The sequence below is a fragment of the Papilio polytes genome, unplaced genomic scaffold, assembly GCF_000836215.1.
Source record: "Papilio polytes unplaced genomic scaffold, Ppol_1.0 DF823731.1, whole genome shotgun sequence".
Taxonomy (NCBI): Eukaryota; Metazoa; Arthropoda; class Insecta; order Lepidoptera; family Papilionidae; genus Papilio; species Papilio polytes.
In genome coordinates, this window is record NW_013525473.1 from 4041339 (window position 1) to 4065771 (window position 24433).

At 34.4% G+C, this 24433-nt stretch overlaps 2 protein-coding genes across 2 annotated transcripts in view; both read left to right on the forward strand.

The window, feature by feature from the left end:
- The window catches only part of LOC106103813 (probable cytochrome P450 304a1), a 7099-nt gene extending 6120 nt beyond the window's left edge, over positions 1 to 979 (forward strand). Inside the window, exons 8-9 of the mRNA XM_013283700.1 lie at positions 374 to 515; positions 658 to 979. Of these exons, the coding sequence (XP_013139154.1) occupies positions 374 to 515; positions 658 to 842 (327 nt within the window). The 3' untranslated portion in view covers positions 843 to 979. The remainder of the gene's footprint in view (positions 1 to 373; positions 516 to 657) is intronic.
- Positions 980 to 14868: 13889 nt separating this feature from the next.
- LOC106103674 (exosome complex exonuclease RRP44) overlaps positions 14869 to 24433 on the forward strand; it is a 10018-nt gene continuing 453 nt past the window's right edge. The window contains exons 1-14 of the mRNA XM_013283498.1: positions 14869 to 15058; positions 15218 to 15546; positions 15867 to 16063; positions 16137 to 16363; positions 16980 to 17262; positions 17487 to 17657; positions 17782 to 17897; positions 18606 to 18849; positions 19546 to 19670; positions 20419 to 20589; positions 21246 to 21452; positions 22282 to 22502; positions 23061 to 23229; positions 23895 to 24035. Coding sequence (XP_013138952.1) covers positions 15002 to 15058; positions 15218 to 15546; positions 15867 to 16063; positions 16137 to 16363; positions 16980 to 17262; positions 17487 to 17657; positions 17782 to 17897; positions 18606 to 18849; positions 19546 to 19670; positions 20419 to 20589; positions 21246 to 21452; positions 22282 to 22502; positions 23061 to 23229; positions 23895 to 24035 — 2658 coding nt within the window. The 5' untranslated portion in view covers positions 14869 to 15001. The remainder of the gene's footprint in view (positions 15059 to 15217; positions 15547 to 15866; positions 16064 to 16136; positions 16364 to 16979; positions 17263 to 17486; positions 17658 to 17781; positions 17898 to 18605; positions 18850 to 19545; positions 19671 to 20418; positions 20590 to 21245; positions 21453 to 22281; positions 22503 to 23060; positions 23230 to 23894; positions 24036 to 24433) is intronic.

Here is a 24433-nt window from a genome sequence, read left to right on the forward strand (position 1 = left end):
TCCTAACAAGCTGGATCTGTGCGGCTGACGTCACATATATATCTAAGAGTTTCTTCGCCGATATGTGCAGGTTGCATCACGATGTATACCTTCACCGTATAATTGTATTACATTACGTCGAATATAATATAATACTACACATAAAATTTAAAAGCATTGGTACATGTGCATGGTGGCGATCGAAGCTGGACGTATAAATTATGATTACAAATGCGCAGCTGACGCTCCAGTAATTAAATTAGCCGAAATAAGAACTTAATTGAAATACTTCGGGAAGGGTATTCGTAACAGTAATCGAAAAACGTCGATAAAACGGCGATCGATATTTTTGTAATTATTATACAAACATTTGTATCGATTGTTTCGTTCGCAGGGCTCAATGATAAATGTTAATTACGTGACATTACACATGAACAAGGAGATATGGGGGGATCCTGAAAACTTTCGCCCCGAGAGATTCATTGTAAACGGCCGGTTGCAGCTGAGTCAGGACAAGTCATTACCTTTCGGTGCAGGTAAGACCTAAATCAGACGGTCTTTTAATTGGTCAACCAGCTTTCAATTACAATTTATATCTAGCATAAACCAAATAGAATGAATAGCTCATTTTTTGTTATTGATTTTCGACCAACAAATCAATTATTTTTTGGATTCCAGGTCGTCGACTCTGTGCAGGTGAAACATATGCCCGACAGACACTATTCCAAGTGTTCTCAGCTTTCATGCAAGCCTTCCAGGTGTCTACAGCTGATGGAAAACCTTACAAAGAGTTGGCACCAAGAATACAAGGCATTATAACGACTATCCCTAACTTTTGGATACGCGTTACACCCAGGAAATAAACGTTAATAAATGCTTTTAAATATCAAGTGTGAGATATGAAAGCACAACAAAGAATCTAAACTATTTTACAATAATTTTGACCGACTTTCCAAAAGAAGGAGGTACTCAATTCGTAAAAAGCCTTACGTAGAAATATCACTGCATACCTCGGCTGACACCGACATCAAAGTAATAGTAATTGTACAATATAAACATAACAGCTACAATAAGTGAGGTTTAAGTAATTCAAGGAATTATTTCGTTACTTTTTAGGGTATTATTTTTTTGAGAATCTTTCGCTTTTAGTGTATTTTGTTTGGAAGTCGGTTTTTTTTATACTTAAATGGCTATTATAAGGCACCTGAAGATATTAAGAATTAGTTGCTTGTTTTATTTTTATAAACTGCCAGCGAAATGCCCAAAATATGATTTTTTTTTATTCTATAAAATTAAACACACTCTCAAAACACTGCCAAAAACGATACTAAAAATTAGTTTACAACTCATTACACTTTATGCTATAGAAAGGTTAAATTTTGTAAGTTAAATTGTTTTGTTTTATTTCTTTATTGATCCTATGAAGTAAGGTCTTGGGGGCATCGGTGGCTCAGTGGTTTGAACACTTGACTTGTAATCTACAGGTCTTTGGTTCGAATCCCGCCATGTACCAATGTGATTTTCGATTTTTCGAATTTTCATATGTACATAATTTACCCGACGTTCTTACAGTGAAGGAAAACATCGTGATGCAACCTACACATATCGGCGAAGAATTTCAAAGATATGTGTGAAGTCAACCAACCCGCAGTTGGCCAGCGTGGTTGACTATGGCCTAGTCACCCCATATTAGGGTAGGCTCCGAGCCCCTCGGTGGGGACGTATAGTGAGCTGGTGATGATGATGATAATGATGATGAAGATGATGATGATTTCTTTATTATATTCTGTGCATTTAGGTAACTATAATTTTAATATCTAGTTTTTATCAAAAACTGGAAAGACCGTTTGGAAGATCTTTTATTAATATTTCCTGCAATTTTACCGTTTATGTGTCGAAATAAATGTAATAATCTCCTTAATTATTTCCGTTTATAGACGTTGATTTGTGTCTATAATTCTCTTAATTATTGAATTAACTAAGAAGGAAATGACTACGGGATTTTATTAGCCACAAGACTATATATTTATTCTTATCTAATACATCTTGGTCGTGATTTTTATTGCTTAATTAATCCAGAAACTTTGTAACAAATATATTAAACGATTAAAGCAAGGATTCACGCCTCATGTAACACTAACGGCCCTATAAACTTTTTACAGCCAGTTTACATCTCGCTAATTTTACGATTAAAAATCAAATTAAGAGCTAAATTTTAAAAGTAATAAAATGCAATGTACCTACGAATCATTCAGATTTTTAAGCATAAAAAACCGTTTTACTCATGATCCCACTAAAGATTTACCAAATTCTGTTCAGTTTAATAAATACATGGTGATTTTTCTTTATTAATAAGAATATAATGAAATCCAAGATAATTCAAACATATCCCTGCTAAAAAAAAATAGCAAATTACGCGTTAATGCATTTATGCTATATTTTTTCATTTTAATTTATCGTCGAATCCCCATCTAGCTCGTTAAAAACGTGTTTTAATTACGTAATCGACATTTATGTTTGCGCATTAGTTAATTTATTTAAAATCTATTCAGTCTGTATGAATCATTTTCGGCACGTGTATGGTAGCAACATTGTTGCAAGTTGCAATGCATACGCCCGCATTTATCGAACCTACTCTTCACGTAAGTACTTCAACAATATTGCTATCCCTTTCATTGTCTTTGAAAGAATAGAGACAATTGCTGTGCCTGTTTTGAACGAGTTTGTCAAAGACCATTGTTCGTATCATTCACGTTTTTAATATTGCTTACAAATACAGAGTTTATTCAAAAAGAAAAAAAGTAATAGCAATATTTTAGATGCATTAAAAACCACTTCCGTAAAACCATATGTTATCCCTGTCTTTTTACATATTAAAAGGTATGGCAATATTATATGTTAGTAAAAACAAGGAAACTTACCTCAATAGTTTCGTTATAAAAATAGAAGCTGAGTTAAGTTTTGTAACGGTTTTGTTTTGACCGAGACGTGAAAAGCCGAATAAATGCAGGTTGGATGAAATGGCGACCGGTTACTAGTGTGACTTGTGATCCAAGAATGCTGATCTAAAAGTTCATCATAAGACCTGTCGTGTTGTATGGATCTGAATGCTGGGCCACCACAATTGCGGATGAAAGAATTAGTAGTCTAAAGAACTTAGGCAAGGTCAAATTTAAATGCAAGGGGCTAAAGAACTTATACAAGGTTGATGTTTTACCGACATGTTATTTATTATGTACTAGAGACCCGCCCCGGCTTCTCCCAGGTCCACTGCTGATACGAAATTTTATTTACGATGTCATATTAGTAACCTCTTAAAGTATTAGTATTTCTCTACTATGTTATACACTAGCTTTCACTCGCGACACCATTTGCGTTAAATAAAATAAAACAAAATTGAGTAGCCTATACGTTCTTCCAGACTATACATCTATGCGAAATTTCATGGAGATCCTTCATCATCATTATTCATCCGTTTAGGCTACAAACTCTAACAAACATCCATTAATCCATCTAAACTTTCGGATTTATAATATTAGTAAGATACAGTTCTCTATCGATCTAAGCATACCTGGAGACAGACAAACAGCGGGAAGCAACTTTTTTAATCTATCTAGTCAGTACTGATTGTAAATTGCTTTTGATTTTCAAAAGGTCTTCGAGGGCATTTTTTGCCTTACTTTTACAATCCTCTTTAGGTATCTAAAGGTTATATATATCTATGATTATAGTGTTAATCATACCTTCCTTTGTATATGTGTATAAAAATAAACATTTTATCTTTTTATAATGGTCGCAATTCATTCGGTTATTGCTCTGCATACCAATGCATTGCTTTGTTATTGGAGGGGCATGCCCCTATTGGTTTCAACACTTAATAGAATGATAGTGACAATTGTCTTTTACACACAGGAGATGTTGCGATCGTCTACAGTCTACACTAATATTATAAAGAGATATCTGTACTTTTATTAGTGTTGGAATAACTCAAAAACTACTGGACCGCTTTCAAAAATTCTTTCACCTCTAGAAAGGTAGTTTATCTGTGAATAAGGCTATATCTTTGATTATTATTTTAATTTCACGGGGAAAAAGTCGCGAGCAACAGCTAACTTCAACAAAATTTTATTTAAAATAAATTACAAATCGTATTTCATTTTAGTTACAAAGTTGGCTGCCGCAGTTATAATTCATGCTAATTTTCTGGTTAAATTCTGTTATTAAATTAACACTAGGTAAGTTAAGTGTCATAATAATGTATTATTTTATACAAGTACTTAATTAAATATTTAATCAATAATTGTAATGCGAAACATACATAGTCTAGGATAGGTCAAAAGTAGTTGGCAACGCATAATTGTATACACTTTTGTTTTGCAAATTACGTAACGAATGTGTTACAAATTGATAACAGTTGCGACGCTGGCTGAATTCATTCAATCACGTGCTGTATTATTTGATAACATGTTTAAAAATTATCAATAACTTGCACAGCAGTAAAATATTTCCACGACCCCATATACAAAGTACCCACAAAAAAAAAATACAAAAACTGCCGAGTTTCGGTCTACCTACAAGTGTGTTAGATGTTATACAAAACATAGTCGTTTTAGTGTCTTAGCAATTACACGGCGTGAACATTTCGAAAGTATACCACTTGCCATTTATCCCATTTTATCTAAACTAAGAAAGTTCTCGATAATACGTATTTTTGACCGACTTCCCAAAAGAAGGAGGTACTCAATTCGTCTGTATGTTTTTTTTTTTTATGTGTGTTACGGCATAACTCCGCCGCTAGTGGACCGATTTTGATAATTCTTTTTTTATCCAAAAGGTAATGCTTGCAGGTGGGTCCCATTTTTTTGTTTGATTTTTTAATTTGAAGATTGTTGCCTCCGTGTATATTTCCTACATCTATAGACAGAGCGCTAACTAAATTCCAAATTTTAAGTTTGTAGCATCATTGGAAGTGCCTTAAAATTATGATTGAATATAATTTAACGTAAAAAGTAAAGACCGACTATTTGTAATTTGTAAACTACAAGGTATAATTAAAAGATATTATGATTTCCGGTGTATCTATTGATGTTAAAAATTTCAATCTTCTATCTATGTCCACAACGAAGTTTCAGGGGTGTCAAAAGTGTCATGAACCTGAAGTGCTTCGAGAAAACAAAATACTCTCAAAAAAACAATACACTAAAAAGTAAAAAAATAATTCCTTGAATTACTTAAACCTCATTTGTTGTAGCTGTTATGTCTATATTGTACAATTAGTACAACTTTGATGTGATTACTATAAGCGACCAACCAGCAAGCACTACGTTTCGGATAAAAAAAGAGTTATCAAAATCAATCCACTAGCGGCAGAGTTATGCCGTAACACACAAAAAAACATACAGACGTATTGAGTACCTCCTTCTTTTGGGAAGTCAGTCAAAAGTAGTGTCCGTGCTCGCCTCGGCGGGTGTACCGCCGCGCACCTAGATTCATTGTTATTAAGGAGATAGTTGCCTTAGTTCGACTAAGGAAGCTTTTACACATATTTGAATGGAAGATACATAGTGTTGTTTTACATATTTCATCACACATTTTCCATTAATCAAATATTAATCAATTATAAATTTTATCGCAGTATGTTGCCTACCTAAGCAGTTTTGACAAATAGGTTCAAGATTATGACGTCTTGATAAGCGAAGCACTATGGAGTAGCGTGATTTTAGATTTTTAGCGCTTTTACTGCCATACTCAGAATAAACTAATGGTTACTTAAGGTGACTGTGACTAAACTGATTAAATGTAGAAATGCATTTGCATTTATTCTGATATTGCTGATGTCCATGTGCATATCTGAACACTTTGATGTTCCCGCTACTCATGTCCCCTTTGATAAATTTTCTGCTAAGATGGTTTCATGTTTGTTATATTTTTAAATAGTCGAGAAGTGTCTTATTATTCAATTCAGCTGAATTTAAAAATAACAATATCTACAGTACAATACCTACTACTTTATATTTTCTACTTTCTAAATTGTTTTTACAGTTGGATTATAAAATGATATATGTACTTATTGCTTGCCAAAATTTCTAGGTCTCGTTTGATCTGTATATCTACCTATACAAATAATAAAATTGGAGTGTCTGTTTGTAATATCGAAAGAAAAATTCCAGATTTCGGGAAGATGATGTATTTGTATTGCTGATAACGAAAATCGCATTAAAAAAAATTTTGTCCGTCTGTCCGCAAGTCGGGTTTGTTTCGGATAATCTCCGAAACGATTAAGCCGATTTCGACGGGACTTTCACCTAAGGGAAGCTGACATGGATAGGCATATTATAGGCTATTTTTTTTAATTCTTCGCTGTCAGGTGTGGTCTAAATTTGCGCTTACGAAGTTTGCGGCAGACAGCTCGTTGTTATCTAAGATAAAGAATCGTGTAATTTTGTTTTTAAATATACACAATAATAAGTGAACGAAAAGCGTAATCAATTATTGAAAAGTGGCTCACAAGAACAGTTATTTATAATCGTTTCTTTCGCCTGTTAATAAAATTAAAAATATCTCGTAGTTGCCAAGATGTTCCATTTGTATAATTTATTTTATATTTTCACTTTCAGAGAGAGCTTGCCCTTGAGTTAAAACCGAATTTTCACGATTAGTTTCTTGAATATTTTAATCCAATTGTATATCTATATCTATACTATTATAATAAAGCGTAAATACACACTTTTTTGTTGCCTAAGATGTCAGCAAATGCAGCACATTTTTGAATAATATATTTTCATATAGTTATATATTTTCACGCCATTAAATTAAGGGGGTAAATATTTTGGATAAAAACCCTAATGTGGAAAGGGGACCATAAGTTGCTGCAAACATCAAGGAAGCAAGATTGCCAAGGGTTATCATGTCATGTCATTTTGACATTTGATATTGATAATTTGACAAATGTAAAGAATAAAATAGAATTTTCATAATTTCATGCGGATGAAGCCGCACGAGAACAGCTAGTGTAAAATAAATGAAATATTTTTGCGTCTTGGTAGCGGATTTAATAGATATATCTTTAACGACCGTGGGAAATTAATTATTTATGAAAATTATGGCTTAAAGCACGATTTAATAATAAAGGAAGTTCGTAATAATTTGTCTTTTAAACCGACGTATTTTTGTCGTATAAAGCGACGATTTATTAAACACAAGTAGCTACCGAACTAATCTTTTTGGATAAGATTAACATGAAAAAAATTTACATGTTGAGTGTGGTCTCTAGCTGCTACGGTAAGGCTTATAACTTATATGGTAACAGTTTCTAGCCAAAATAAAAAAGCAGTCATTTATTTCGTACATCATTAAGAAATGTATTTATTTTCTTGATTATTTCTATTTACTTATCGTTAGTCAGTAGTTATCAACACAAATATATATAATTTGTGTAATTTTTAAAATTTTTAAAACTCCATTCATCATTATTTAATTTCGAACCTTTTGCTTTAAGTTTGCACTTGTACTCGAGTGTTTTTCTTACAAGACCTATCTGCATAAGATAAAAAGGTCAAAGAAGTTTAACTTTGTTGACCGATTTGTCTTTTCCGTATTTTAAAGCTTGTGATTTGATTATTGCGATCGCAACACTAATACCTCAACAATGTAGCAAAAGCGGCTAATGAGTTACTTCGTTAATCTTATCTCTTGCGACACAGCATACACTCATCGCTGGTTTATTTATTTCCATTATAATTGGCAGTTTCTTGTTAATAAATTAATAATCTAAAATAAATATCACAAGCTACCAAAATTTTAAAAGTAAATAACTTACAAGATTTAACAATCTTGTAAGTTATTTACTTAGCAGTTTACGTTACGTGAATATGAATATTTACAGTTGTACAGCCCGCTTTAACATTTCAGCACGAATTGGTCGGCTCCCCCCCCCCCAACCCTACCACGACCACAAAGAAGACAGGCGTGAAGTGTGAGCCTTCCGGGTTTCGTCTGATCAGTGTGGTTACGGAGGCCCTGCTTTAGTCTCTTTTCCTTCCGCCCCTTTTTCTTATACGAAGAGGATGGGAAGGGAACGAAGACTCGACGGTGCAGGAGACGCATAGAGGAGGTAAATATCCTCTTTATGTGCGTCTCCTCCGTCCATCAAGGCCAGGCAAAGCATACGCTTTTGCGAATGTGTATGGACAGCGATCACTTAGCAAAAAAATCATCCCTTTCTTTGGCTATTAAGGGGTAAAAATATTTGATTTGCTTGATATTTTAAATAAATTTAAATAAATATTTTTAATTTATTAGATGTCTACCGATACTTACACATCATCTAGGATCACGAATTCATTAATTCTATGATTACTATTAGTTTATGATCCCAAGATAAGATAGAAACTTGTAGCTAGCCGGAAACTACACTTAGGCATATGTAATTATGTATATCTAGTCGTAATGCGACTTAAAAATCACATACATAATATAAAGCAAAGCTTCCCGCAGTCTGTCCATATGTATGTTTAGATCTTTCAAACTACGCAACGGATTTTGATGCAGTTTTTTTGTATATAGCGATTGAAGACGAAGGTTTATATGTAAAATTTTGTAAAGAAATAATAATAATAGGGGTTTCTAAGGTAATGTCGTAAATACACGTTTTCTTATCAAAGTTGGACCCGTGCGAAGCCGGGACGGGACGCCAGTAATCATAAAGTGGAAAAACTGCTCTCTAAATGTTATCGTAGAGCTGCTCTGTTAAAGTATAATTTTGATGGAAAACACACAATTAAAAATGTTATTAAATCGTTTAATGTTATATGATTTAACATGTTGATCGACATATAATGATTTGAAGTAAAAATATTAATCTAGAAATTAAATTAATTATTTTAAAGCGTCGGTGAGATAGATAGAAAATTGAAGTCAAATTTAACAAATACGTGTCATCATTACCAGCTCCACTATATGTCCGCACCGAGGGGCACGGAGCCAACCCTAAGTTAGGGTGGCTAGGCCACAGTCCACTACCGGTTGGTTGACTTCATACATATCTTTAAATTTCTTTGCCGATATGTGCAGGTTGTATCCCGATGATTTTCTTCACCATAAGAACTTCCGGTAAATTACATACGAAAATTCGAAAAATTACATTGGTACATGGCGGGATTGGTACCCAAGACCTGTAGATTTCAAGTCAAGTGCTTAAACTAATACGTGTGTAAAGTTTGAATTCGATATACATTTGTGCATGGCACAATAAGCGTTGTATACGAAGATGATAAGCTGCCGGCAATTTGTCGTTTAACATGCGATTACTAAAACAAGGCCACATTCAAATCGTCCGGTTTGCAATTTATAAACGCCTTGGAAAAGGACATCTGTGGAAATAGGAAACAAAGCATCGATACGAAGGTCGAAAGGTTAACTTTGTTAGCCGCTCAACAGAAAAAACTAGATTCGTTTTTTGTTGTATTTGGAAATATCATTGTGTAATAAAACTTTATTATAAATCTATTTTTACATTTAATTTTTCTCACGATAGTTTAAACAATTTAACTATTTTTACAGTAACAAAACAGAAGGTAAAGTACGTTTGTAGAAGTATAATTTTTCATTAAGCTATCTTATTTTTGAAACAGTGCAAGCTACTAACTATGAAAATGTGACTATTAACATAATTATTAATTAAAACAGAAACTGACAGTTGTTTTAGTTATTATTACTTCCATATTGCCAGATATCAGGAAATAAACCGGTATTATGATTTATGTTGACATACATGTTCATAATAATGTACAAAGTCCATGACCAGACCATCCACGACTAGATATTATACACATTATTATCATTAAATTAACAAAGAAATGAACGTATGCAATGCATGTACGATCAAGGAAGTTTACATTCTTAATGGCTGTTCCCGTGCGACTTAATCTGCATGAAATTATGAAAATTTTATTTTATTGTTTGCATTTGTCAAATTATCAATTACAAATGTCAAAATGACATGACATGATGACAACTTTGCTTCCTTGATGTTGGCAGCAACATATGGTCTTCTTCCCACATTAGGGTTTTTATCCAAAATATTTATCCCCTAAGTTTAATGGCGTTAAAATATATAGCCTAAAGCATGACGCTAGTGTAGGGCTTTTTATATAAAAAAATAATTCTTCAAAAATATGCTGTAATTGCTGATATCTTAGGCAACAAAGAAGTATATGTTTCCGCTTTATTATAATAGTACAGAAGTATAGATATAGATTAAGGTAACATATCATTTGAAACACAATGTAATTAGGTTGAAAAGTCAACGTAATAGCATCCACGAGTATTAACTAGCTCTTTGTTGTAGTACAAATGCATATTAGATTACTTTTTATTATTCCGTAGTACGCGCAACTCACTGCTATCATTTTGCGTATTTGTAAAAGGCTGATTCATTCCAAGAAACAAGAGAATTATCCTGTTAGTGGAATATCACCGTTATTCCGTTTTCCACAACTGTACATGTCGAATCATGATCTTTCAATCGCCAGATTTATATCTAACATTTATATAAATGTTCGAAATTAACAGATTTTTTAACAGTTCTACTTTGAAAAATCATGTTCATGTTCTCTACTAAAGTTAAGATAGCATATCATAGTTTCTTGACATGTTAAATGTATGGGGCAGATAAAGAAAATAGAGGCAAAATAATTTTATATGCAATGTGATCGTGCTAATTCTTAATCTGAGTACCGTGGGATTTATCACAATCTCAGCACCTTGCGTCCTATCTATCGATAATGTCAAATTTATGCGACTATTTCACAAAATAATGTAGTTGTCTCGACACAGTGATCAAGATAAAACCCGTCCAATCACAACTTGATGTCTCCAAGGCTGCATTTATCAGATAGTGTAAAAAATGTATGTCAACTGCATAATACAACAAAACAAAGTATGATTTTATAGTAGGGCACATAAATGATATGATTATGAGGTCATTCGAAGATAACTGACCATTCATTTCTGCAAATAAAAACTTATTGTAGTTACGAATTTTGTTTCGTAGTTCCAAAAGTGTTTTTTTAATATTAAGTTATTTGGATAAATGTTAATACGAAAGGTTTAATATAAAACAAAAAAATGATTGTTTAAAATATTTAATATAAAATATAGTAAAGATAATATAATTGACAATATTTATAATATAATAACGCTACGTAAATAATCTTATATTTTGACGCAAAAGCATCATACGATATTGCCAAAGTGTAAAAATATTTTTTTTTTCAGACAAAATCGCCGGATACGATTATTTACGTGGAAGTCATAAATTTTATTAAAATGCAGTATTTATATAACTCTTTAGTATCATACAATAATATCATATGTTTATAATATCACAATCAAAAGTATTTTCGTGATCAAAATTCAACTTATGCCGACTTAATAAATCTTAATTATTATTTATCTATACTTAACAACTTATCACTTATTGAGTATGAGACTGCTGTTGATAAAAATAGAGATAAGTTACCATGCTTGAGATTAAATTAATTTTTGTTACAATTATCTACACGTATCCAATACTGTCATGTTCCTGTGCTGTAGTTCTCTTTCTCATTATTTTTTCTATCAAGTTCAACAGCCTCAGGCGACGTATCCCTATCCCTATGTTCTTTACTTCTATATGCTTCCGGACCAACTAATGACAATATTACAGGCAAAAACACTAACCCATGGAACAAACCAAATAGAATCACAAGAAGGAAAATCTTAAAAAATGACTGGAAAGTATATGCTTTTGATGCTCCTAATAGTGACAGAGAGAGTAACGTGGATCCACCACCTAACAAGACAGCAGTACCTATAGATGTAACTGTCGCAAACGCCCGTTCATTGCGTGATCCGTTCGTCATCGTTAAGAAAGTATGACCAACATGAGCAGCGTAATCCACACATAATCCTATTGCTAATTCCAACCCTATACAACAAACAATATCTACAGTCATACCCCACCTTTGCATCCAACCCAAAACATTAATTATAGTTATTAACACACAAATAAATATCCACAAACACATCTGAAGATTAGTTATGAGTACAATAGTACAAGCCATGACACAGAGTAAAGCTAGCTCAATATTTCTCTCCATTTCAAGACCTATAATCTCATCTGTTACCCAGTTGGCAAATACTTTGGCCCAAACACTTCTATAACCATCACCAGTGGTTATGTTTGCAGATTTAACAACACTCTTTACATAATTCATTGCTGGTATATATTCCTCAGGACCTTGGAAGTTTTTAAGTTTAAATGACATAATTGACCCCTGTATTTCACTAGCAGGATGACCACAAACTAATGGTTCTGTCAATTTTAAACTAGCCCGAAACTTACCTCCAACAGGACTGAATAAAAATCTAGACAAATATTTATTAAATTCAGCATCAGTGATACTGTTATTTCGTAGATCATGTGCATAGTTTATTAACACATATCTATAAAATCCATCTATCCAAGGATCAACATCCATGACATAGGAACTGTTACCTAAATCTTCCATAACATTCAAAATATTTGAAAATTCGTATTTGTAATTGATTTTGCCTAAGAACACCATAGCATCTTGGCCCTCCTCAGGGTAATAATGTTCATAAGCTGATATAAATTCCCTATAATAAGAGTTTTCAGGTATAAACCATTTAGGATCAAACCTTTGTTCCAATTTTAATGTTGATTGTATACTGAAACATGTCATAATTAAAGTAAATAATATAACAATTGTTTTACCAGCTTTGGTAAGAACAATATATTTGTAGAATCCAGAGAACAGTTCGTGACATTTAGTTTTATTTTCTGCTAAAGCAATTGGTTTCGTATGCGTGTAACAAAATAGAAAACCATTACGATTCTGTTCAATTCTTTTTAAATCTAACGTAAAAGCTGCTACATAAAATGTCACAGAGTAACAGAAGACAAAAAATACACCTACAGCACCGTAAATACAAAATGATTTTAAAGACGGTAATATAGTAATAGCTCCTATAAGTAAAGCAACAATATCAGTGACTGATGTTATTACGATCGACACACCAGCATGTTTTAACATTAGGCCTACTTTAGTGGGCACACTTTTAGAAGACTTTGAACTTGTAACCATTTTCCAACAAGCGTTCATAACAAACATATCATCTATACCTAAACCCATTAGAAGAAATGGTAATGAAGAGTGCACTGGACCGAATGGTATACCAATAATAGAACACCAACTGACTGCAGAAACATAAGCCATTCCAACACACAGCAGCCCCACACTGCCTAACGTTAATCTTACTTCAAGCCAATTACATCTTGATAAAGCTGTTACCGCATAAATAAACATTAAGAATATACCAATAAACAATTTATCCATATCATGAAACATTGTTTCTCCGCTAACATCAGCAAAACTTCGTCCAGCTTCATAATATAATTCTAGACCTTTCACATTGGATGATAAGTTTGCCATTTTTAATAAAAACTGTTTTTCCCACATACTTAATTGTATAGACTGCCACTCCTCAGTGCCAACCAAGTTGCCAGCTTCATTCATATCTTCATCGGACATATTGACATGTGTATACCAGGTGAACAGCACTGATTCTGCAGAAATTATATGACCAGTTTTATTATACTTAATTCCACCAAGTAACTTGGAATAGTCCGTTGCATGACCTGATATAGGATTCACTTTAACTTGGTTAACTAATCTGATTATTTCTTCTTTTGTGACATTTTTAATTGTTTCTGGACTATTACTCCATAAATCCAAAATGTTATATTGGAGGCATGTCATTGTAAATTTTTCCAAAACTCCACAGTAAAGTTCATCATCAAACCATAGTGTTGCGTCACTAAATTCACTATTACTTTTCTTCCTTTTGTACACTGACCGACTTGCATTTACACCCCCTTCAGATCTAAGATTTTCATTAGAGTTTAAAAAACTAACCACAGGTACTTCATAACAAAAATCCTTAATTGTATAGTTTCTTGCTTTGTATGTTATTGTCAGAGAATCTATTTCATTGGTAATATTATTCATTGTTTTAAATATTTCTGGATCCAAAACATTATCTGATTTTATAAGAATTTTTTGAAATCTGAAGGAGGTTCCAAATTTATCTATGAACCAGTTTGTGTCTATAAAGAAATCCGAGTCTGGTGGGACCCATAGCCTGAAAGGATTCTTTTCTATGTGAAACCTTAATAAACCGAAACAACTTAATATCACAAACATCCATATTATACATATCGTCCGCCATGGATGCCTTGCTATGTTAACACCGAGCACATAAAATATCCGTTCTGTAAAGTTAACAAATATCGATGATATGTCCTCCCATATTTGTTGAAGAGACCGACTACACTGCTGGTTAGGCATAGGTGTTTGAAAACAATAGCTTTATTAAATGTTTGAATCACAACACTTATAGTTCCACTTATTTTTTATTTAATCATTAGTCCGTAAATATACAATTATAATCCCGTTTCAAATTTAAAATAAATTGGTAGCACCCTTTTTGCATTTTCAAACATTTTTTAACTACTTTTTACGCGTTATCTCACGAGAACGTATTAAATTTGACTGATGAAAATTGAAAATTCACTGACATTATGCATTAAACGAAGATTCAAAGAGCATGTAAATAAAAGTCAAAATTGATGCTCCAACCTTGAAGAGTCAATTAATATTTCCACAATTATGAAAAAACAGAAAATATCTGCATATGCATTTATGAACCGAGACATTTAACACATTAGATATAATACGATAGAACATTCCATAGTAGTAGCACCATAAACATCACGGAACTATCTGATAAGCACACTCTTTGACATAAAGTCTGATATTGTCAATGTCAAATCAATCATTCTAAACGTGTCAAAACAAAATAAAACAGAGCTTTTTGCCGACAAAGTAGAATGATTAATTATTGGTAAACTTAAACTTATCAATAGTTTTCAAGGTGGTAAATCTACATTTTTAACATCATGATGTGGACAACTAAAACTTTTTTAACAAAGACAAAACGCGGTAACATTTTAAAAGTAAGGTTATATTAATTTTATTTATCCAAAACTATATTCCACTTTTATAAAAATGCAATTCTTTTTATTAAAATAAACAGATGTTTTTATGCAAAAACGAATACTCCTATATGTAGATACATTTGTCACACAATATAACTTTTATGAATTATGTTATAGATTGTTAGGGAGCACTATTTACGCGACGATTTATTATGTGGCTCATCTGCTTGCAACCATTGCCCACATAAAGAAAATGAATACGTGTTAGAAGCTAAGCCTCAGTCTATCTGCGCTCTCTTTGATTACGACCATTATCTTGTATTGGACACCAATGTGGTATTACATCAAATAGACATTCTCGAGGAGGAGGCTTTGAAGAATGTTATCATTTTGCAAACAGTACTGGAAGAAGTTAAGCATCAAAATACAGCTATATTTCAAAGATTATTAGAGATTATTGGTAACAAAAAGAGGAGATTTTATTCTTTTGTGAATGAACACCATAAGTATGTATAACTTTATTGAACCCTTTACCTATTACAGTAAAACCTTGATAAGTTAAAGTCCAAGGGAAACACAAAATGTTTTAAAGTTATAGAGGTTTTATTAACAAGGGTATGTTGTAGAGGTTTTGGGCTCTGATGGGTGGGGAACATATTAGTTTTTGAAGTTATTGAGGTTTTTAAGTTACTGAGGTTTGAGTTATCGAGGTTCTTCTGTATATACTTTGTTTCTCTAGTCTTCTATAACTCTCTGCATTTACTGTTCCATTCTTTATTTTCTTGTTAGCTATTAATTAACATTTATCTTATTTTTAATATTACAGAGATACTTATGTTGAAAGAAAACCCGGTGAGAAACAGAATGATAGAAATGACCGAGCTATACGTAAGGCAGCGTCTTGGTATGCATCTCATTTGAGTGTAAATAATTTGAAGGGACAGATTCCACAGATTGTGTTACTAACAGATGATGAGAATAATAGAAAGATTGCTCAAGATGAAGGCATTGTGTGTTGTTCAGGTATGTTTTAAATTAAAAGTTCACTGTTTGCTTTAAGATTGTACAAATACCTATCTATAATCTTAAATTTCAGTTAAAGATTACATAGAAAATGTTAATGGATTTGTGGGACTTATTGACAAATTATCGAAAAACGTTATGCCAGAAAGCTGTTCGAAAGATGCTTTGTATCCCGCACATTTGACTCCGAGTCAGGTTCATGCAGGCATTAGGAATGGAAAGTTGTATCAGGGAACTTTTTACGCCTCACGAGATAATTATTTAGAAGGTTCAGCTGTCATAAGTTGCTTTGAAAAGCCGGTAAATATTTAAGTTTATTTATATGTATTTTTATCTGACTGACCAGAAAGATGATGTTTGTTGCAGATATTTATATTTTTACGTATGCTTGTTACATATTCTAATATATTATGTGGCCTGTAGTTAAACCTTTTTTTTATAATATAAGGTGGCAAACGAGCAAGTGAATCCAGTGAAATGGAAAGCGACCGCTGCCCATAAACATCCGCAATTCCAGATGCGTTGCCTACCCTTCATTGACGGAGGAGGAGACGCTCATAAAGAGGATATTTCCCCTTCCTATGCATCTCCTCCACCGTCAAATCCACTTTTCCTTGCCATCCTAACGTCTAAAGAAAAGGGGGAAAGGGACTAAAATTAGGCCTCCGGCACCTAACTCATCAGACGAAAGGCAAAATTGATTCCACTTCACGCCTGTCTTCTGTGTGGTTGAGGTATTACCACAGGCGAGCCGGCCCATTCGTGCGAAAATGTTAAAGCGGGCTCTACCACTGTTAATATTTAAATGGGTGAGGTGTCATTTAATGTCTTGAGTGTGTCGAAATGTACAGTGAGGATTTTTTTTAATTTTAATCAGTTGATTTTTCAGTATTTCAGTCAAATGTTATATTTACAGATTCTTTTACAAGGTCATATTGGTATTAACCGAGCAGTTGACGGCGACATTGTTGCTATAGAAGTATTACCGAAGGAGGAATGGCGGAAGCCCAGCGATATAGTTTTAGAAGACAAAGCAGATGACCAAGGGGATCTTCTAGAGGAAGAGTCAGAATTACTGCCAACTGTGAAACCAAAGGATAAAAGTGATGAAGAAATAACACCAACAGGAAAAGTTGTAGGAATAATAAGAAGGAAATGGAGGCAATATTGCGGGATATTAAAACCTAGCAAATTTTCAGGTATGATTTTAGGTTTTTAAATACATTTTTAGGTTATGTGTGCAAGCTTTTATGTGAAACTTCATCAACAACAACTTTATTTAACTTAATTAACTTATTGCATGTAATTCTTTTATAATCTGTAAGAAGTAAGGTATTTATGTCAATTACTCCCACTTCACAAACCATAACTGTATACATTTCATTTTTATTATAATGATTATAATAAAATGAATTACTTACAGGAGCAACACGCCATTTATTTACTCCAGCTGAGAGGAAGATTCCTCATGTACGTATAGAGACACGTCAAAGTGACGTACTAGCCTCGCAAAGGATACTTGTAGCTCTCGACTCTTGGCCTAGAAACAGTCGATATCCTTTAGGACATTTTGTTCGCTCTTTAGGACCTATTGGTAAGTACGTTTTTGTCATTCAAGGGACGGGACGAAACAAGACGAGAGGAGACGGGACTAGATGAGACGAGACAGGATGGGAAGAGTCTTTAAAAGGGCATTCAATTTTTTATTAATGTTTTAGGTGACAAGAATGCAGAGAATGAGGTAATTTTACTGGAACATGACATACCTCATGCTCGGTTCAGTGAGTCAGTGCTGGCCTGTTTGCCACCTGAAGACTGGACCATACCGGAGGAAGTAAGTGGATTTTTATTCATTTTTTATCTGTGATTTTTAGGTTAACTATGTTTCAAAATAATTTTTTTACAAGTTTATTGGATTATAGCATTTTTAGGTGTTTTTAAATAAAATGATTGTACCTACATAATTTACGATAACACAAGTTCTTTCACAAATCATAGGGTTCTAATTAATTGATAAAAATGAAAAGTGTTTAATCATAAATAATAAACCATTTTACACCCATATACGGGCAACACTTCGACATAATTATATGCTAATATTATATCTTTACTCTCTTCTTAGAAAGATTTGTATTTTTGTATTTTTGTATGTATTGAAATAACTCAAAGACTGCTGGGCCGAATTCAAAAATTCTTACACCATTGAAAAGATATGTTATCAGTGAGTAACATAGGCTATATTTTTTATTATCACGCGGACGAAATCGCGAGCAACAGCTTGTAATTATATAAAATAAATCCTTACTTGTTGTAAATTAAAAGATAACATAAATTGAAATACAATGTTTTTTTATTTTATTTCTATGTCTGTACTCTTTTTTGCACAGTTAGTTGGTTTTTTTGGTGCGTTATCGTTTTTTTATGTTTATATAGATACATCTTTTATTTATTTTCTTTTTTTCTTTTTCCAGTATTTGTATAAATATATTTTTTGGATGTAATACTTTAAGTTATACTAAAAATATAATGATTTATACAACAGGAGATAAAGAAGCGCGTAGACCTGCGTTCAGTGTGCATATGCTCCGTGGACCCGCCCGGCTGCACGGACATCGACGACGCGCTGCACGCGCGCGCGCTGCCCGGCGCCGCAACCGTCTACGAGGTGGGCGTGCACATCGCTGACGTCACCTACTTCGTGCGCCCGCACACCGCGCTCGATACCGAAGCCGCTTCCAGATCCACTACTGTATATCTAGTGGATAAAAGAATCGATATGGTGCCTGGTATGTATTGTTAAGAATCGGTACTGCTGGTACAACACTAGATTATTGGCTTATTCGTCCCATTCCTATCTGACACCTGTCAATATCATTCAGTTAATTTAGTTTAGCACATCATTTTGGCGGGAGTTGATAGTCTAAGTTAAGAAACCGGATTGTAACACTAGATTATTGCCATATTTGTCCCGTATCTGACACTTGTCAATGTTACTCGGAAGTATCAGAACAGCGGAACACTGGCGGGAGTCGATACTAAGTTTAATTATGTTGTTAAAAGTATTTTAATTGCGTGAAACTATGAATATACTCTCCCCTACTTTATCCTACTCCCGTAAGCGCAACAGGTTTTTGTCTTCCAAATAACAGTCATCCCTCACTTCTTGATCATGATACCTTACGCAATCCGTCCATCTCTATGTCTACCTGTACCGGTATACCTCCACACTCATTACTAACTTTGTTTCTGGCGTGTATGGATAATTCGACAAAAATGGATACTTACACAGCTTAATTCAATTTGTACAGTTAAGGAATTTGACGGTGTCCAATTGGAAAGCTGTCTAAAGTTTTTTTTTCTTCTTCTTTTTATATTTAAGAGATGAATAGAATTTTTTTACCGCGTGTACAATTTAATGTTGATTTGTAATTCTCTATAGTTTGTTTTATATGTTAAAGACATCTTACTGTTGTATTTGACAGATCTTCTAAGTTCCAACCTGTGTTCTCTGCGCGGCGGCGAGGAGCGGCTGGCCTTCTCCTGCGTCTGGCACATCGATGAGAACGCCAACATTCTCTCAACTAAGTTCCACAAAAGTGTTATAAAGGTATCGTATTATTTTTGTGTTGTACTAACTGTTTCCATGCGACTTCATCCGCATAAATAATTTCATGCATGACTTTTTTTTTTTACAAATGATTTACCAACTAAATTAAATAGCGTGGAAATATATAGCCAATACCGTGCCGTAAGTATAGCGCTTTTTATTACATTTTTTTAAATTTTGCTGCATTTACTGTCATCCTACATAATGTTACAAAATTAGTACGGTGCTGTAGAATTGGTGCAACTCTAGATTATCGGCATCAATGTCACGTCCCTAGCTGACAGCTGACAGCTGTCAATGTCACTGGAAGGATGGATATTGGCGCGCATCCTGAGTCCTGACGAGAAGTGTTTCTCCGAGTTTAAAGCGACAGTATCAATTAAATAAGTTGTCTAAAAATAATAAGTGGTTCTATGCTTTATCATATCAATATAGATATACGAGTAGATAAAAATTGGTATAAAATATTAATTACGAAATATGTATTTTAGAGGAAGTTTGCGAGTAGCCCCAGTGGTAGAGAAGGTAAGGAGTAAAACGTCGGCATGGTATGGGCATGTTATGAGAGGGACGAATCAAAAATATGATTCTGAAACTAAAAAATCAATATAGAAGAACATGGCATTGTATGTTCTTCTAGTTGTGGTTTTTTTAGTCTGTGCAAATTAAAATGCTATGTAATTTGTGGTAAATAAAGACATAAATATTCTAGTGCACTCTGGCTAACGATGTTTTATTTTAATCCCAGTCTCGTGCAGCGATGACGTACGAGGAGGCGCAGCTGGTGATAGACGACGAGTCCCGCGAGGACGAGGTGGCCACCTCGCTGCGCACGCTCAACGCGCTCGCCAAGAGACTGAAGCAGAAGAGGCTGGACAACGGCGCCTTACTGCTCGCCTCGCCCGAGATACGCTTCCAGGTATCTCGATAATACCACCAATTCTATACTTAATATTATAAAGAGGACAGATTTTTATTTTGTTTGTATTGAAATAACTCAAAAACTAGTGGGTCGTTTAAAAAAAAAATTCACAATTAAAACACAGGCCACTGCCTGTCGCCAGAATGGCGCGCTCTAATACGTCTGAATGACATTGACAGCTGTCATAGGGACGGGATGTCTATGCCGATGTTCTGGTGTTGTCAGATTTTCTCAATAAATAGAAATCCATATTTGTATATAAAAATTTACTAATGCTGCATTGCTGAAGTTTTTATTTATTTTTTCAATATGTAGCGATTCATTAGTGTTAGGTTAAGTTAAATTTCAAAGGAGTTAAACTCAAGTTACGTAGTTCGGAAACCCATTTCAAGAATTTATCGAACTAAAAATACTAACGAATGGTTAACCTTGGCGTGCAGGGAATACTTGCATCGGGTGTTGTTTTAGTAAATCGGGGGGATATTTACCTGATATATCGCAGTTAATCGAAAATTACTATATTATTCACAACAAATGTTCTAAATACGTATTTTCACGTGACCCGAACGACAGACTGCAAATACATTATAAAAGCCCGCATACAAAGTGTTAAACGTATCTAGGAAACTGGCCATAAATAATGAATTTCATAGGTGGATTCGGAGACGCACGACCCCGTGGAGGTGCAGGCTAAGAAGATGCTGGAGACCAACTCTTTGGTGGAGGAGTTCATGTTGCTGGCCAACGTGAGCGTGGCGGAGCGCCTCGCGCGCGACTTCCCGCAGTGCGCGCTGCTGCGCCGCCACCCCGCGCCGCCGCCCGCGCACTTCCACACCTTTCTCAAGGCCGCCAAGCAACAGGTACGCCTTCCAAAGTGACAAACATGCCTCAAACGTAGCCATTTTGTATGTACAATCGGGGAAATTAACGGTGTTTTATATCCAAAGCTATAATCGTTTGTTTTGTATGTATTGACGCGGAATTATAGCCAATAAAATTCAACTTATTAAAAAATTATAAGTAGCTTAAATTTATTACAAAACATATAATTTTGACAACAGCCAAATCAGTTTATTGACGAAAACTGCATCTATAAATACATATATTTCCATAAACAACTTATTTTTACGAATACATCGTAATTTAATGTATGAAATGAACTGAATGACTCTTTCTAACTAATTTAAATACGCCTGTAAGAAAAAAGTCCATCAGTGGTAGACGAGAAATTGCTTTTTATATTTTCTATTGCTTATTCTCGTTTTTTTTATTCTTCTTCCTTAGCTCTACAGCCCTTTTTGAGCCTTGCGCTTGGTCAAGGAATTTTTTCCACTTCGGTCTATTAGTGGCTACCGATTTCCAGTTTATTATGCCAACATTTCATTTTTTTTATTCTCGATTTGCGTAACCTTATTGGTTGTTTGTGACAAGAAGCTGCGTTTGTATCATTGCAAGAAACAGGATAAAAAAAACTATCGAGAATGTTTATACGAATTACTATGCATTATGTTAAGTTGTCTGTATTTATAAATCAGCATAAACTAAACAAGTAATTAAATACATCACCAGTATTCATTCTACTCCCGTTTTGGGTTTCCGTTCTCCAAATAACTTTATAATCCGTCATCTTTATACCCAATATAATTAGAACAACGTTAATTACACATTTTTTGACATTTATTTTTTCAGGGCTTCGAAATAGATATATCAACGAACAAATCATTGTCAGCGTCCTTAGACCGCGCAGTGATACCGTCTCGTCCGTTCTTCAACACGCTGCTGCGTATAATGGCGACGCGCTGCATGCAGCAGGCCGTGTACTTCGCCAGCGGCGAGCGCTCGCACGACGACTTCTACCACTACGGCCTCGCCTGCCCCATATACACGCATTTTACATCTCCTATACGAAGGTGAGCTCGTGACGATTTATACCCATTACATCATCTTTCTTTCTCCTTATCCAACTCCCGTAGGGTCAGTGCTACAGGTTTTTGTCCTCCACATAACTCTATCATACGTCATCTCAGTCATCACTCCCAATTTGGTCATGTCACCTTTTATAAACATTATATAAAAAGATATTATAAATTGTTGTTTCGGATTTTTTTGTTAATATCAAAATTCATATGCTTTCATTTTAATCTAAAATTTTATTTTATTGTTTACATTTGTCAATTTATCAATAGCAAATGTAAAATGACATGACATTACAAACCTTGGCAATCTTGCTTCCTTGATGTTGGCAGCAACTTATGGTCTCTTCCCACATTAGGTTTTTTATCCAAAACATTTACCCCCTAAGTTTAATGGCGTGAAAATATATAGCCTAAAGTGTGATTAAATGTGTCATTAAAGAAGTAATTATTCAAAAATATGCTATAATTGCTCACATCTTAGGGAACAAAGACGTGTGTGTTTACGCTTTATTATAATAGTATAGATATATATGTGTGTGTGTTTGTGTGCAGATACGCGGACGTGATGGTGCACCGGCTGCTGGCGGCGAGCGCGGGCGCGGAGGCGACGCACGCGGCGCTGCTGGACGCGCGCGTGGCCGCCGCGCTCTGCCACAACCTCAACTACCGCCACCGCCAGGCGCAGCTCGCCGGCCGCGCCTCCGTCGCACTCAACACGCACGTCAGTACACACCTCACTCACAGATACACCTCTGCATACACTCCGTTCGACCTTCTCTACGCATTTATATATACGTCAATATACATATCAGTACTATCAGGGAAATTTCCAGTGTTACACTTTTATATACACTCGTTTCATCGTTTTATACACATTGAGATATATGTTATCATACATATCAGTACTATCAGGGAAATTTCCAGTGTTACACTTTTATATACACTCGTTTCATCGTTTTATACACATTGAGATATACGTCAACACACTTGTCAGTACTATCAGGCTAATTCTCAGTGATACACTTTTAGGTACACTCGTTTGAACTTTTTTTTATGCGGTGGCAAACGAGCAAGTGGCCTAAATCCACCAAAATGGCGAAGCGACCGCTGCCCAGATATCCGCAACTGCGGATGCGTTGCCTACCCTTAAACGACGGAGGACACGCATATAAAGAAAATATTTCTTCTTCCTCCACCGTAAAAACCACGTTCCCTTCCCATCCTATTCTTATGATAAAAAGGTCGGAGGAAAAGGGACTACTTACTATCGGACATTTAACAATTATCGCGGACTTTTGATAAAGAAACTTTGTTTTACATTAATAATATTCCTTGTATCAAAGAATTCAGCCAGATTTCCTTATTAAAGTTTTTTTATTATTCTAGATATTATTCAAGAACCGTGTTGAGATAGAATCAGCGATGGTGTTAGCGGTGAAGAGGAACGCCCTACAAGTGCTCATACCTAAGTACGGCTTGGAGGGACCGATCTACTTGCCCTCGGATAAGTTCATGTACAATGAGGAGGTAACATCACATAATTTGATTTTAATTAAAAAAATGATTATAGTGTGCTTCAAATAAGAAACCTCTCAAACTTTTTGTGTCCAAATTTGTATTTTCCATCGATTTTTGGTAAATCAAAGTCATTGACGAGCATTCTCATAATACAATTTTTACTTATCTAAACTTTATTATTTTATCTAAGACTAGCTGTTGCTCGCGGCTTCGTCTGCCTGAAATGCAAAATAATAAAAATGTAGCCAATGTTACTCACTGATAACAGCTTTTCAATGGTGGATAATTTTTTTGAAATCGGTCAAGTAGTTTTTGAGTTAATTCAATACATACGAAAATACAAATCTTTCCTTTTTATTATATTACTAGCTGTCGCCTGCGACTCCGTCCGCGTGAAATTAAAAAAA